The following is a 12706-nucleotide window of genomic DNA, read 5'->3' as shown; positions in this document are numbered from 1 at the left end:
TATATTTTCAAAGAGAGAATTTTTAAATTTTATTCATGTGATCATCCCCGAAAACTTTTCATGGCCTGCTTCGATCTCCACAAAAATAGAGGGAGGATTTCACAGAAATGAAGAATGAAATAGATGGTAGAGATGGGGATGAGTAAGGCTTCCCGTCCCCTCCCTGCTTCGTGGACATCCCTAAATGAAAGTATTCTTATTCTTTATAATTTCATTTTATATTATATGACTTTTCTAAATTACAAATCATCATTCGAAACCAGGAATGCAAATGATTTGTGATTAAAATGCAAGATGTGCCCTTGGCTTGGCTTGGCTTTGGAACATTAAATTTTAAGCTTGGCCATAGCGTCGTCGTTTCATTTTTGCCTCTGTCTTACAGTTTCTGTAGAATTGCGGCGGTTGTGATTCCAAGGATAAGGTTCGCATTCGCTCCCCGTCTTCAATCCTGTTTCGTCCCTTCCACTTGTTCATTCATTTTCTGCGCTTCAAAATTTGTTTCTGGTCACAGCGGAAATGCCTGTTACAGCCATGACCTTAAACCTAGTTGGTGCATTCAGAGGCCTCTCTCTGGTCTCTTCCTCTTCTTCTTCCTTCTTCAAGGGCGATTTCGGCTCCATTCAACCCCCTCCCAACCTCTCCGTCTCCTTTCCTAACAGATTCCCTTTAACCATAGAAAGTGCACACAAGAAAGGAGCTGGAAGCACCAAGAATGGCCGCGATTCTAAAGGCCAGAGGCTCGGCGTCAAAATCTTTGGTGATCAAGTCGCCAAGCCCGGTTCCATTATCGTCCGCCAGCGCGGAACCAAGGTAATTCCTCCATCCACGCATTTTTTTCACTTCAATTTTGAAGTGGATACCCGTTCCGCCCATGGTCTAGAGCATTTATGAGCATGGGAGGGGTTAAAACGCAGACGTACATCAATTGTTTGTAATTGAGTTCTGTTGTTGTACCATTCGTTTCAGTTCCATGCCGGAAAGAATGTGGGGCTTGGCAAGGACCATACAATTTTCTCATTGATTGATGGGCTTGTAAAATTTGAGAAGTATGGACCTGACAAGAAGAAGGTTTCACTTCGAACCTAGACTTTTCTTCAATATGTGGGTAGTGTAAATTACATTGCAGGAATGAAGTGTTATACTTATTTGATTGCAGGTGAGTGTGTACCCAAGAGAAGTGCAGCCTGAGAATCCCAACAGCTATAGAGCAAGGAAGAGGGAGTATTTCAGGCTGCAAAGAGAGCGCAAGAAAGCAAGGAAGGAAGGCGTTGTTGCTCAAGCTCAACTAGTATTAGCTTCCACTGATGCACCAGAAACCAATCCAATTGGCTGATCTCCAGAGGCTACTCTTCATTCTCTGCTTGTTGAAAAGCTCTGATGATCTGTTGCAGTAAGAAGGTCTGCTTCACTAGCTTCTGTTTTCTGCACTGGAACATGTTTCATAATTATTCTCAACGACCAATACTCCCTTGTTCTACTTCTTGCCCTTGAGATTTTCTGTCAAATTCATACCCAATTTTGGAAATATCTCAGATGACAACTTACGCTGCTTTTTGTTGACTTCGTTGTGAGAAGAGAATGGCATATATAACAGATAATACTGAGTGATTTTGATGAATCTTCTGTTGAAATGGCATACGACAAATTCTGTTTATTGGGAATTGATAACATAAGAAAGTTGAGGATATGGTGCATAAGATACTGAAAAGAAAGTCATAACATATTCCTGGTATTCCTCTGTGGATAAAAACCATCAATCAAATAAGTTATCAAATGACTTCCCAATGTGATTCTCGACCCGAATGCTATCGAGCTAGATGATCTTGACATCAGGGGGTAAAATCAACAACTTTTATTACGAGGAAATTATACATTAAATTCTACATATGTAATCTTTCAATTTTGAAAATTAGTCTTCCTGGATCTCGTCGGAAGATGAACAAGAAATTAGTCTCATTGTTGATGTGCTTTGGACGTCTACTTAATAACTAAATGTTTAGACTTTTATCTTATAACTTTCAGAAGCCTTATCTGTGTGTCCCATTCAAAAACCGGGGAGGATATTACAGGATGGAATTAGACACTTGAAGAAAGGGCAAACGCAAAATTAGTTTTTGAGAAAAGAGGACGGATTACAAACATACATTTCTCACGAGGAGCAAATGGCCTTTTAACAGGCTTCGTCTCTTGGAACAATAACGCGAGGAAGGAAAAAGATACAAATCATTTTGCATTGCTCTCCTCAAAATTTCCTGTTCTATAATATCCACAGTACATAGGGTGCGGTTATCCATTCAAATATTAAATTTTTGAGGAACAGAATCGAAGTCATCATAATCGAATCTCTGCCTCTCTCTTCCAGCCTGAAAACAGCAATTTTCTTTTTATAGTTTTACCTATCTACAATTCAAAATGAGATTTTGATTTAGAGATGCTCACCTTTGCTAGATACAGAGGATCATATGATATACTTTCATCCATTGCAGTCAGCTTTTTCGCAAGTTTCATCATCCTGTAGCGAGTAGAGGAAGGAAAAGAGCAATGAAGTATTGCTAAAACCTGAACCGAACATCCCACAATCAATCAATCCCAAACATCATACCTCTGGATCGACGAGTCAATATGCTCAACCATCTTGCAGGATTTGTACTGTTCAGAATCCTCTAGAAAGCTGACCATTCCATCCTTTTGATTAATTGTTGCAAAAATCTCACCGTCCTGGATCTAAAATTGGAACAAGAACTGATATTACAAGAGATGGAGGTTGATTAATATATTAATCCGGCAATTCTGAAATTACCATTCGTAGCACATGCATTTCAGCTTCCTTAGGGCTGTTGAGTTTAACAGAATTGGCTATATCTTGAAGAGAGAGGGTCAAGTACGTCTGCGTCAATCTCTGAATGTTGCGTTTATACAGAGAAGATACAGCCTGCTTCACGAGTCCAAGATTGTTGTCCTGGTATAACACGACCAATAAGTCATATCAAGAACCCAGAAGCATACAGATGATAGATCGACAAACCAAAGGTCTCTTCTCTGCTGCATGCACACACCATTTAATTGGACCAATCTGAAGTGATAACATAGTGAAATAGGAATTCTTACATTTTCAAATTTCTCCCTGTTCGTTTGAAAAACAGTGTCTAATTCGTCAACGTTTCCCGTGCTATAACTATTTGCCAGTTCAATGTAGGGCTGTAGAAGAGGAAAGAAAAACAAGTAGCATAGACACGTCACTTGGATCACAGAAAAGGGAAGGGGAATACAAGCACATGGATAGCAACTGGATATGATAATACATTTTTTCGTAACCCAAATGCATAGTTTCCATCAGCACATTTGAAGCAAAAATATACCAAATGAGACCAGCACTAAATCATTCACTCTAAGAGCAATTTATATCTATTATACCCACAATGCTGCTTTGATCAATCATAAATAAGATTGCGCTCCACCTATATACAATCTAGATGGCATCTACATCTAGAGCTTGATGGACAATTTTTCAGGATTGCAATAAAGAACTGCATCACTCATGGCAAAGAAAATTTCTAATTTCAAGCAAGTCTAGATCCATCGTTCCATTGATGGATTTGATTTTCATTTCTAAAATTGATAACTAAATCCAAAAATGATCATTGATTCCTACAGTTTCAAAATGAGGCAACTTCACATTTTGTTGAAATCAAACATTGAAATAAATGTATCTAAGTATTTGTCCATGAACAAAGAGAAGCTTTTCAGTACAAATTTACAGTACCTGACAGAAAATTTTCAAATTTCTCTGTGCTACTGAAGAAGTGTACTTCGGGAGACTAATCGAAAACTGCCATCATGCATGTAGAGGCAAATTAGTCCCCTTAACATCATAGGAAATAAAAGCATACTAAGTGACTCAAAGCTAAAAGCAACAAGAACCCCGTTATGCTGCAAAGTGTTACTATGTTTAAAATTCTATGAAACAAATATTCGAGGTAGTTTGCTCAGCTAGTCAAAATCCAACGATGATCACATAATTTACATCCTTGTTGAGGAAATAATAATTACACATTACCCACCTCCTTGGTGGAACATCTCATTTTTTCGAGATTTTTTTCCGTAGGTCGAGGCTTATAGTTACCATCAGAAAGGTGACAAATATGGAGATAGTAGAGCCATAAAAAGCTAAAAAAACAGAGATATGAGAATATTTATTAACGCTAAGATCTGATTGACAATTGTACCAGTATTCAATATAAGAAGCAAGAACAGAATTCATATTTTATACTCCTAACATGATGAAATCTAAAAAACAACCCCCAGATATTCCTTCCTCATTTCCAAATATTTGAGGCCTTAAAATCAATGATAAAAACTAACAATAAAGCAGATAGAAAGAGTAGCATACTTGTCCATTGTAAATGAGGGAGAGCAAAATGTACTTTTTATATGCTTCAACAGCTATAGCATTCATTGATGACATCGGAGAACTTACAGCCTGTAACAAAAATATGGGGAGTGGCTGTCAGATCATCCAAAAACACGTTAAAAAATTCAAATCAAAAGTATCAATGGAAAGAGTTCCATTAGATGGTGCACATTATGAAGAAGCTCAAGCGCTTTAGGAAATAGCTTTAGTCCTATGCAAATCATCCCCCTGTCACATAAGAAAATATCATCAGAAAATCCCTATTTATAGAGAAAGACAAAATTGAATCTCAGCATATGAATGATCTCATAGAATTAAATTATGTATCACATTTTTTTAGAAGGACAATGTCATTCACAACTTACAACAAGCCTGCTTAAACATAGTTAGTTGCTTTCCTATTAAATAAATGTCTTTTATAAGACAGTTAAATGATTGAATAAATGAAGTCGGAGAGGCCTGATTTTTCAAAAAATAAAAAATAAAAAAGAAACTTAAATGTGAAACCAAACTTTCATTAACAAGGAATGAAAGTCAGCTAACAAGCTAATTAACAAATAAAAGCCTGAAACAAAAGGAAGCCACGAAAACAAAATAAACAATAGACAAATATACTCCGGTTGTTAAAAATAAAAGATAAATGATCATTTCAAAAAATAAGAATACATATAAAGGGCAGAGGGAAGCATAAAATGGGCCAAACCATTCCTCCACCTAATACTCCTTTACACCCTAAAAAATCTCCTCCATCTCTTCACAACAAAAGCAACTCATGAAAAGCCTTTCGGTTGTCTTCAATGAAATTTCCAATTTAGGGCCAATGTCACACCCCCGAAATGTCCAGCCATAGAAAATTGACATCTCCATGAGATATAATCTAAGTCCTCTAACATGCATTTACAAAAGACAAACTACTAAATATCCAAAACCAATAGACAACGACCCTTGAACAAAGATAGTGGTCTTAATGCTCATATAAGCTACTTATTAAATCATAAATCAATCCAAAAACTTGAGTTGATGGATTATGGTAAATTTAATTTTATATTAATATTTTAACACTCCTCACTTGGGGACTTGAAAACTTGTAGAAGACCTAACAAGTGAAAAAAAAAAAAGTAATTGGGGAGGAAAAGATATTACAGGGGTTCGATTATCGAATCTCCTGCTCTAATGTTGGGTGAAATCACCAATAAACCTGGAAGATTAAGTTGATAGGTTATGACAAATTTAGTTCTATATCAATACTTTATCACTACCAAACATGAAAAATTTTCAAGATTTCAGGAAAACTTAACCTTGCAAAGCATAGGACAAGAAAGGTAATCTATGAAAAGGAAGAGCATTCAATGCGAAAAGATTGATAAGAAAGCACTCATTGGGACTTGGAGTCCAACCATGAAAGTCTTAGTACCTCGGGCAAAGATGGAAAATCATATAGAAGGAAAGCAGAGAGGATAACCCGAGCTTCTATATCAGGAAAAAAAACCTCTTAAAGGTTATAGAGGTGGAAAAAGAAATAAAGAAGATCATCACCCTTCCAAAAATACACCTAGATCCCTCCCCAATGGAAAACTTGAATAATTTGGAAAAGCAAGAGAGACCCATAGAAATAGCCTTCCATCAGTTCCTGAAAGTGTCTTGAGTTACTATAGTCGTGTTCTGTTCCACTTTGCTAGATGTCACCTATTTTGCCTTACTAGCTATAACCACTTAGCCACAAAAGTAAAAAATTTCATATCTTCAACCTACCCTCTTCAATAGACTTTGAGATATAATTTTCTCCACCCTTTTGAGGATACGGAGAGATCCTACTTTTAAAACAAATTGAACAAAAGTTAGTCTTCCTGTAAGGAGGCAGAATATTTTAATCATGGCAGGGATCCAAAATGTAATTGACCTAAGATTACACCATAATAAAAGATCCAAGTAGGAAACAATGAAAAAGCCTCATGCCTCGCAGGCGTGGGGAAAATGTAACAATTAATGCTAGAAACAAAAAACGTATCCCAATTGATCATAGCCTAGGAATATTTGAACCTTATTCCTTCCAACATATAACTTTCAACCAAGTACCTATCTATCTCTCTAGATGAGAACTTATTTAAGTATGTGAACCACTATGAGGAAAAGGAATGCTCACGAAGGTATTTTTTTTTATAAGAAATGAAAAATTGTATTAGCGAAAAAAACATAAACAAGGAGGGGTGATGAGTTATTCCCATCACACCAAAGGTTTACAAAAAGGCCTCCCAATAGCAATGAGAGAGGATCGCCCTACCTAATTCTCTTAGTTGAAAAGATTTTAATTTTGAGCTTGCTAACCACAAAGAGGTCCTCCATTAGAAGATAGTTTTAAATGGGGATCTCCAACAAACCAGCCCAAATCCCTTTTTTTCACAAAACTGTCCAAAAATCCCAATTAACATGATTATAATACTCTCCAACAAACCTCCCTTTTTACAAATTTTACTCCCCATAATCTTTGATTGATTCGGTAGCAACAAAAGTTTCTTCAAGAACCCATCTCCCAACAAAAAAAGGCCCTAGAAACTGAAAATAGTGTGGAGAGCACTCCCCTCATCCAAGATTTTATTATTAATTTTATATTAGTTGGTTACCAATCTGATGGGCATGAAGTCTTCAAATATATCATGTATTATCCTTATTTAAAAAAAAAAAAATATATATATATATATATAAAAGATGTTGATCTCATCCATAGTCACATCAATAATAACACTATCGTAAAGCAAAACACACAGACGCCACTAGCTAGTTGAATGGACAAAGAAACAAACTATAGACCAGGTGCCTTGAGGTTATGGGTTTAAACTGTAGTGTCACCTATTAAATGTCTTCAAAGTTTCAAGAAACCTATGTTGCAAGGTAAAAGGTAAAAGGTGTTCCACCAAAATTAGTCAAAGTTGCACCCAATTGTAACAAACCCTAACGAGCTACTACAACAAAAGGAAAAACAATACAACAAAAAGTAAATATGATCTACTCCTCCAAACAACAGAGCTCAAAAAGAGCTCAATAGAAAATTTTGACTAAATGGTAGCACACTCATTAGCATAATATGAAATAAGTCAAAGAAACCTAGATTAACTACATAAGATGTTTCACATACACCATAAAATTTCTTAACGTTATAATTCTTGCTTAGCTAGAAAAGCAGCCGAACTCCATATGGAAGCACTATAAAAGCCTTTTCACCCTAAATCATTGACCACTAAACATATTTTAGATGCACCATAAAAGTCCTCAAAGATGACATAGAATGAAATCAACATCCAAGAGAAGGGGGATAATAAAGAAAGATAGAAAGAAAGAAAGAGAAGATAGCATTTGCAAAAATAAAATATATATATATATAAACTTTGAGAAATAACATATGAAGGAATAACCAAGTTGACAAAAAACATGAAATAATCAAATGCATCTTTACTAATGAAGGAAAAATACATCAATTGAGAGTTCACGGTGGAGAAGAAAAGTAACTCACCCGTAATAACAATAAAGAAACAGGTCCCTTGGTTGATCAACCTCAAGAATATCATTATCCAATATAGATCTGCCAGTTTTGTAGCACTTGGCTAATAAGCAAAGAAGGAGAAACTCCGGATGTATAGTGGTTAAATGTTCTGAAGAGATCTGGAGTTTTCTAATAGCAGTAAGAAGTGGAGCCACCCCTCTAATTGGAGCTTCAAGTAGGACAACTTGATCTTTCAACCTCTTGCAAACTGAGACGACTGCACAATCGGCAGAATCAGATTAAAGATAGTCGAAAATCCAGATAGCAGTAATCACACATGTTATTAATAATAACGATCAATTTTCAGGAATGACTTGCATTTTTCAGGTGCTAAACGAATCTGCTCCGGGTTGCAAGAAGAGAGAAATCTTGAAATAGTCAGAGCAGTTGAACTGTATTGCTCTTGTGAAATTGGAACGGATGTGTATGCCTCTCTGCAAATATATTTCAAGAAAACATTATAGGTTAGTCCCTCTGCATACATATTCAAAAATGAAAATGGTAAAAGGATTTAATCAGATGCATTTCCATGTCTGCTCCAACCACACACTCGTCAATACAAACCCGTCAAACGCCAATTCTTGGACTCCGTCTCTTCAAACTTATACCAAAAGAAATGATTGCTCAAAAAAAATCTCTCACCGATAGGAATGAATCCTTAATAGTACTATAGTAGTGTAACATACAAGAAAGGCAGGCCAGGCCCTAATTTGTCTAAACAACCAACATCCAGATAGAACAATTCAGAGAATAAAAACTTACAGAATGTAGAGATATCCTAAAGAATGTTTGGAAGCATCAAGTTGAGCCAATGCAGAAGGTAAACAAGCGGTGTCGGAGTGAAGCAGTTCTTCTGATTGCTTGAGAATAGTATGGAGGCGTGAGATATCGCCGGCGGTGCTGGACAGCCCTTGGATTTGTGCCACGAGAACTTCAACCGTGCCCATGATCGTTAATGCGAAGCTCTCAGTTGAAGCTTAACAGTGGCTCTATCACCTGCACAGGATGAGTACCTTCGAGAGAGTCAATTGAAATGGAGCTTTCTACTGATCGATCACTCCTTTCTTTCTTCTCAAGTCGGAATCCGATGGGTGAATTACCAGGTCGTTGGAAGAAGGGATTGAGCCCATGTCCTACGGCCTCAACTCTATCTTCTGGGCTCTGCACTATGTCCGGCCCAATAAGCTCGGCCCAATAAGCTCGGCCCAATACCTTTTTTAAGCAATAAAAATTTAAAATTAAACATATAATTTATAAAGAAAATATTATTTTCCCTTTCGGCCCATTTAGTAGAATTGCCCTTCATCTCCGGCAACAATTCAATTTTCCCAGTAAGAATTGCTTGTATGGCGGGCTCTTTCATGGCGGTCGCCTTCCTGCAAAAGACCAAATGAATAGGTATTGGGTAATGCCTTATCGAACATGGGGGAGAGCTCATATGTCAGCAAGGGGAAATATTTTGCCGATGGTTCCACCGTTGCGCACGAAGTGGTGCGCCGTCTCCTCCCGGTTTCGATGTTTACAGGTTTCTTCTAATTCAGCTTCTACATGTAACTTTCTACCATTTCTTTTCTCTAGAAGATGGTTGAGTCAAAGTCAAAGAGTCCCATCCTCATTTTTGCTTCAAACCAGACCATTTCCTGATTATTCTCCTAAGAAGCCTACAATTAGAGATGCTGAACTTGTCCATAACATCACTGCTACAATTAAGTTGCGCCGTTCTGAGCCCCTCCGACGCACTCTAAAGCCTTATGAATCCAGCTTTAGGCATGATCATCTGATTTGGGTACTGATGAACATTAAGAACGAATATAATTTGGTTTTGGCTTTCTTTGATTGGTCACGGATTCGTAGAGATCCTTCTCTGGAAGCCCGTTGCATTGTTATTCACATTGCCGTGGCGTCAAATGATCTTAGAATGGCTCATGAGCTGGTTCGTGATCATTTCTTGAACTCAAATCTGGGGGTTAGTGTTACAATGGCTCAATTTACCAACCGGCTGATATACACATATAAGTACTGGGGGTCAAATCCCATTGCATTTGACATATTTTTTCAGGTCCTAGTTGAATTTGGTTCTTTTAGTGAAGCAAGAATACTGTTGGACAAATGGTTGAGCTATGGATTAGTTGTCACCGTTGATTCTTGTAATTTTTTTCTTAGTCGCATGGCTAACAATTCTGAAGAAATAGGGATGGCGATTAAGTTTTTTAGAGAATATGGTATTAGTTGGAATACTACATCTTATAACATCGTTATTTATGCTTTATGTAGATTGGGTAAAATAAAAGAAGCCCATCGGTTACTCATGCAGATGGATTATAGGAGTTCTACACCTGATGTTGTTAGTTATAGTACCGTGATTGATGGATATTGTCAGTTGGGAGAATTAAAGAAGGCATTGAAGCTTATAGATGACATGCAAATACAAGGACTGAAACCAAATAGTTATACCTACAATAGCATAATATCACTTTTGTGTAAAATTGGCAAGCCATTTGAAGCAGAAAAAGTATTGAGAGAGATGATGTCTCAAAAGATTGTTCCTGATAAGGTAGTCTACACCACTCTCATACATGGTTTCTACAAATCAGGACATGTTCAAACTGCAAATAAACTGTTTGACGAAATGTTGTCTAAGAAGATCGGTCTTGATTATATAACCTATACAACTCTTATCCAGGGATTTGGTCAAAGTGGAAAGGTGATAGAACCACAAAATTTGTTCCATGAAATGATTAGCAGAGGGTTCGAGCCTGATGGAGTTGCTTATACAATGCTAATCGATGTTTATTGCAAAGCAGGTGAGATGATGAAGGCGTTTTCTCTTCATAATGAGATGGTTCAAATGGGACTGACTCCAAATGTTGTGACTTACGGTGCCCTGATTGATGGGCTTTGTAAGCGTGGAGAACTGGATACAGCAAATGAGCTTTTGGATGAGATGCACAAAAAGGGCCTTCAACTAAATGTATGCACTTATAACTCGATTATTAACGGTAGTTGCAAAGCTGGAAATATTGCACAAGCAATAGGACTGATGGCAGAGATGGAGGTGGGTGGAATTAATCCTGACACTATCACTTATACCACTATCATTGATGCCTATTGTAAATTAGGAGATATTGGTAAGGCTCATAAACTTCTTCAGGAGATGTTAGCTAGAGGGCTTCAACCTACTGTTGTTACATTTAATGTTCTAATGAATGGATTTTGTATGTTGGGAATGCTTGAAGATGGTGATGTGCTGTTAGGGTGGATGCTAGAGAAGGGCATTGTGCCTAATGCAGTAACATACAATACTCTCATGAAGCAGTATTGCATTAGAAATAATATGAATGCTACGACTGAAATTTACAAGGGGATGCGTAATCAAGGAGTGATCCCTGATGGTAACACCTTCAATATTTTAATAAAAGGGCATTGTAAAGCACGAAATCTGAAGGAGGCGTGGTTTCTATATAAAGAAATGGTTGAGAAAGGATATGTTCCCTCTGTTACTTCATATAATGCACTCATAAAGGGGTTTTACAAGAAGAAGAAAATTTTGGAGGCAAGGGAACTCTTTGAAGAGATGAGAGGACATGGGTTGGTCGGTGATAGAGAAATATACAATATCTTTGTTGATATATTCTATGAAGAAGGAAATATGGAGATAACTCTTGATCTCTGTGATGAAGCAATCGAGAAATGTCTACTTGTTGAGAGATAAAAAGGAAAGAGCTTTTAGTTCAATACATTTCTCTATGTGATGATCAAATTTCAGTTTCACAAGCTTCATCAGGCAAGCCAGTACTCTATAGATTATTGATCTGAACTACCTGCACAGTGCCATGGGAACTTCAAGATTATTGGTAGAATTTCTGGAATGATGGTGGAGGTGCTAGGATTGAATTTCAAGATGTTAGGTGTATGTAAGAGCTTGCCATTTGTTTCTTGTCAATGTCATCATAACATCTTGCTTTCTCCTCTAGCTGCTTTAGGACTATATAGTCCTACTAAACCATATAGTTCTGAAGCATCCAAGGATAGATGGTACTCAGCAAGCTAACAAGTTTTTATTTTTGTCCAGGTTCTCCCGCCCCTTGGAGGTATTTGGGAGAATGTTGGAACATACATGAAGATCATCTCATACTGCTGATTCAAGACTCTTTCCTTTGATTATTACTTCAAAGCATATGCCTTTATTTCAAAGTTTGATTATAAACGCCGGACCAGTGGCCTACTCTCAAGAAACTGTGGAATGGTCAATAGTGTAGAACTGTGGAATGGTCAATAGTGTAGAACTGTGGAATGGTCATTAGTGTAGAACTGTGGAATGGTCAATAGTGTAGAACTGTGGAGGGGGGAGGGAGGCATCTTGAGTCTTGTCATGAGCCTGACAAGGTGGTACAACACTCGGCCTATTCTCTGCTGCAGATGACAAGCAGCAGGTAAGATAATTGTAAATTTGAGGTTTTCTTACCCATATATCTAAATGCATTTCATCAATATTTTGGACAGCCAAAACGTGAGAACCGCCACCTCTCAACACCAAACCAGGCAGCACCTCCTCTGCTATAGCTGAAGGTCCTTGGAAAGCCAAAACCATTGCTCACTGATTCATGGAGCGCCAGTAAAGGATGCGTTTCGAGTTTTTTTAGTTCAACAACTTTATTTTATTAATTAGTTTTCAAAAGATGGTGTATGTTGTTTCAAAATATTGAATATTCTTGAACTAATAATAATAATAAGTTGTGTGTCGATATGACTCCCAT

The 12706-nt window shown here is 37.2% G+C and overlaps 3 protein-coding genes across 6 annotated transcripts; 2 read left to right on the top strand and 1 right to left on the bottom strand.

Moving 5' to 3' along the window:
* The first annotated feature begins 312 nt into the window (after positions 1 to 312).
* On the top strand, positions 313 to 1552 carry LOC111430701 (50S ribosomal protein L27, chloroplastic-like). Its single transcript, XM_023067074.1, has 4 exons — positions 313 to 421; positions 512 to 810; positions 967 to 1068; positions 1157 to 1552. The coding sequence occupies exons 2-4, from the start codon at positions 517 to 519 to the stop codon at positions 1331 to 1333; spliced, it is 573 nt and encodes a 190-aa protein (XP_022922842.1). The 5' UTR covers positions 313 to 421; positions 512 to 516; the 3' UTR covers positions 1334 to 1552.
* A 538-nt stretch (positions 1553 to 2090) lies between these two features.
* LOC111430682 (COP9 signalosome complex subunit 3) lies at positions 2091 to 9025 on the bottom strand. 2 transcript variants are annotated; one of them, XM_023067038.1, is made up of 11 exons: positions 8712 to 9025; positions 8268 to 8383; positions 7920 to 8166; positions 4582 to 4639; positions 4391 to 4480; positions 3764 to 3829; positions 3109 to 3198; positions 2801 to 2959; positions 2603 to 2724; positions 2440 to 2512; positions 2091 to 2363 (listed from the first exon to the last, which is right to left on the bottom strand). In XM_023067038.1, exons 1-11 carry the CDS (start codon positions 8894 to 8896, stop codon positions 2295 to 2297), a joined length of 1275 nt encoding a protein of 424 aa, XP_022922806.1. In that variant the 5' UTR covers positions 8897 to 9025; the 3' UTR covers positions 2091 to 2294. The 2 variants fall into 2 exon arrangements, with proteins under 2 accessions (XP_022922806.1, XP_022922816.1); XM_023067048.1 differs by lacking the exon at positions 3764 to 3829.
* Positions 9026 to 9241: 216 nt separating this feature from the next.
* Positions 9242 to 12636, top strand: LOC111430658 (pentatricopeptide repeat-containing protein At1g05670, mitochondrial). Of its 3 annotated transcripts, XM_023067001.1 has the most exons (4): positions 9242 to 11863; positions 12022 to 12202; positions 12279 to 12382; positions 12453 to 12636. In XM_023067001.1, exon 1 carries the CDS (start codon positions 9340 to 9342, stop codon positions 11659 to 11661), a length of 2322 nt encoding a protein of 773 aa, XP_022922769.1. In that variant the 5' UTR covers positions 9242 to 9339; the 3' UTR covers positions 11662 to 11863; positions 12022 to 12202; positions 12279 to 12382; positions 12453 to 12636. The 3 variants fall into 3 exon arrangements, with proteins under 3 accessions (XP_022922769.1, XP_022922778.1, XP_022922762.1); XM_023067010.1 differs by having other exon boundaries at positions 9242 to 11859; positions 12022 to 12382; XM_023066994.1 differs by having other exon boundaries at positions 12022 to 12382.
* The last annotated feature ends 70 nt before the right edge of the window (positions 12637 to 12706 follow it).

This window comes from Cucurbita moschata, unplaced genomic scaffold, assembly GCF_002738365.1.
Source record: "Cucurbita moschata cultivar Rifu unplaced genomic scaffold, Cmos_1.0 Cmo_Scf00002, whole genome shotgun sequence".
Lineage (NCBI taxonomy): Eukaryota > Viridiplantae > Streptophyta > Magnoliopsida > Cucurbitales > Cucurbitaceae > Cucurbita > Cucurbita moschata.
This window is presented reverse-complemented; position numbering and strand designations above follow the sequence as displayed.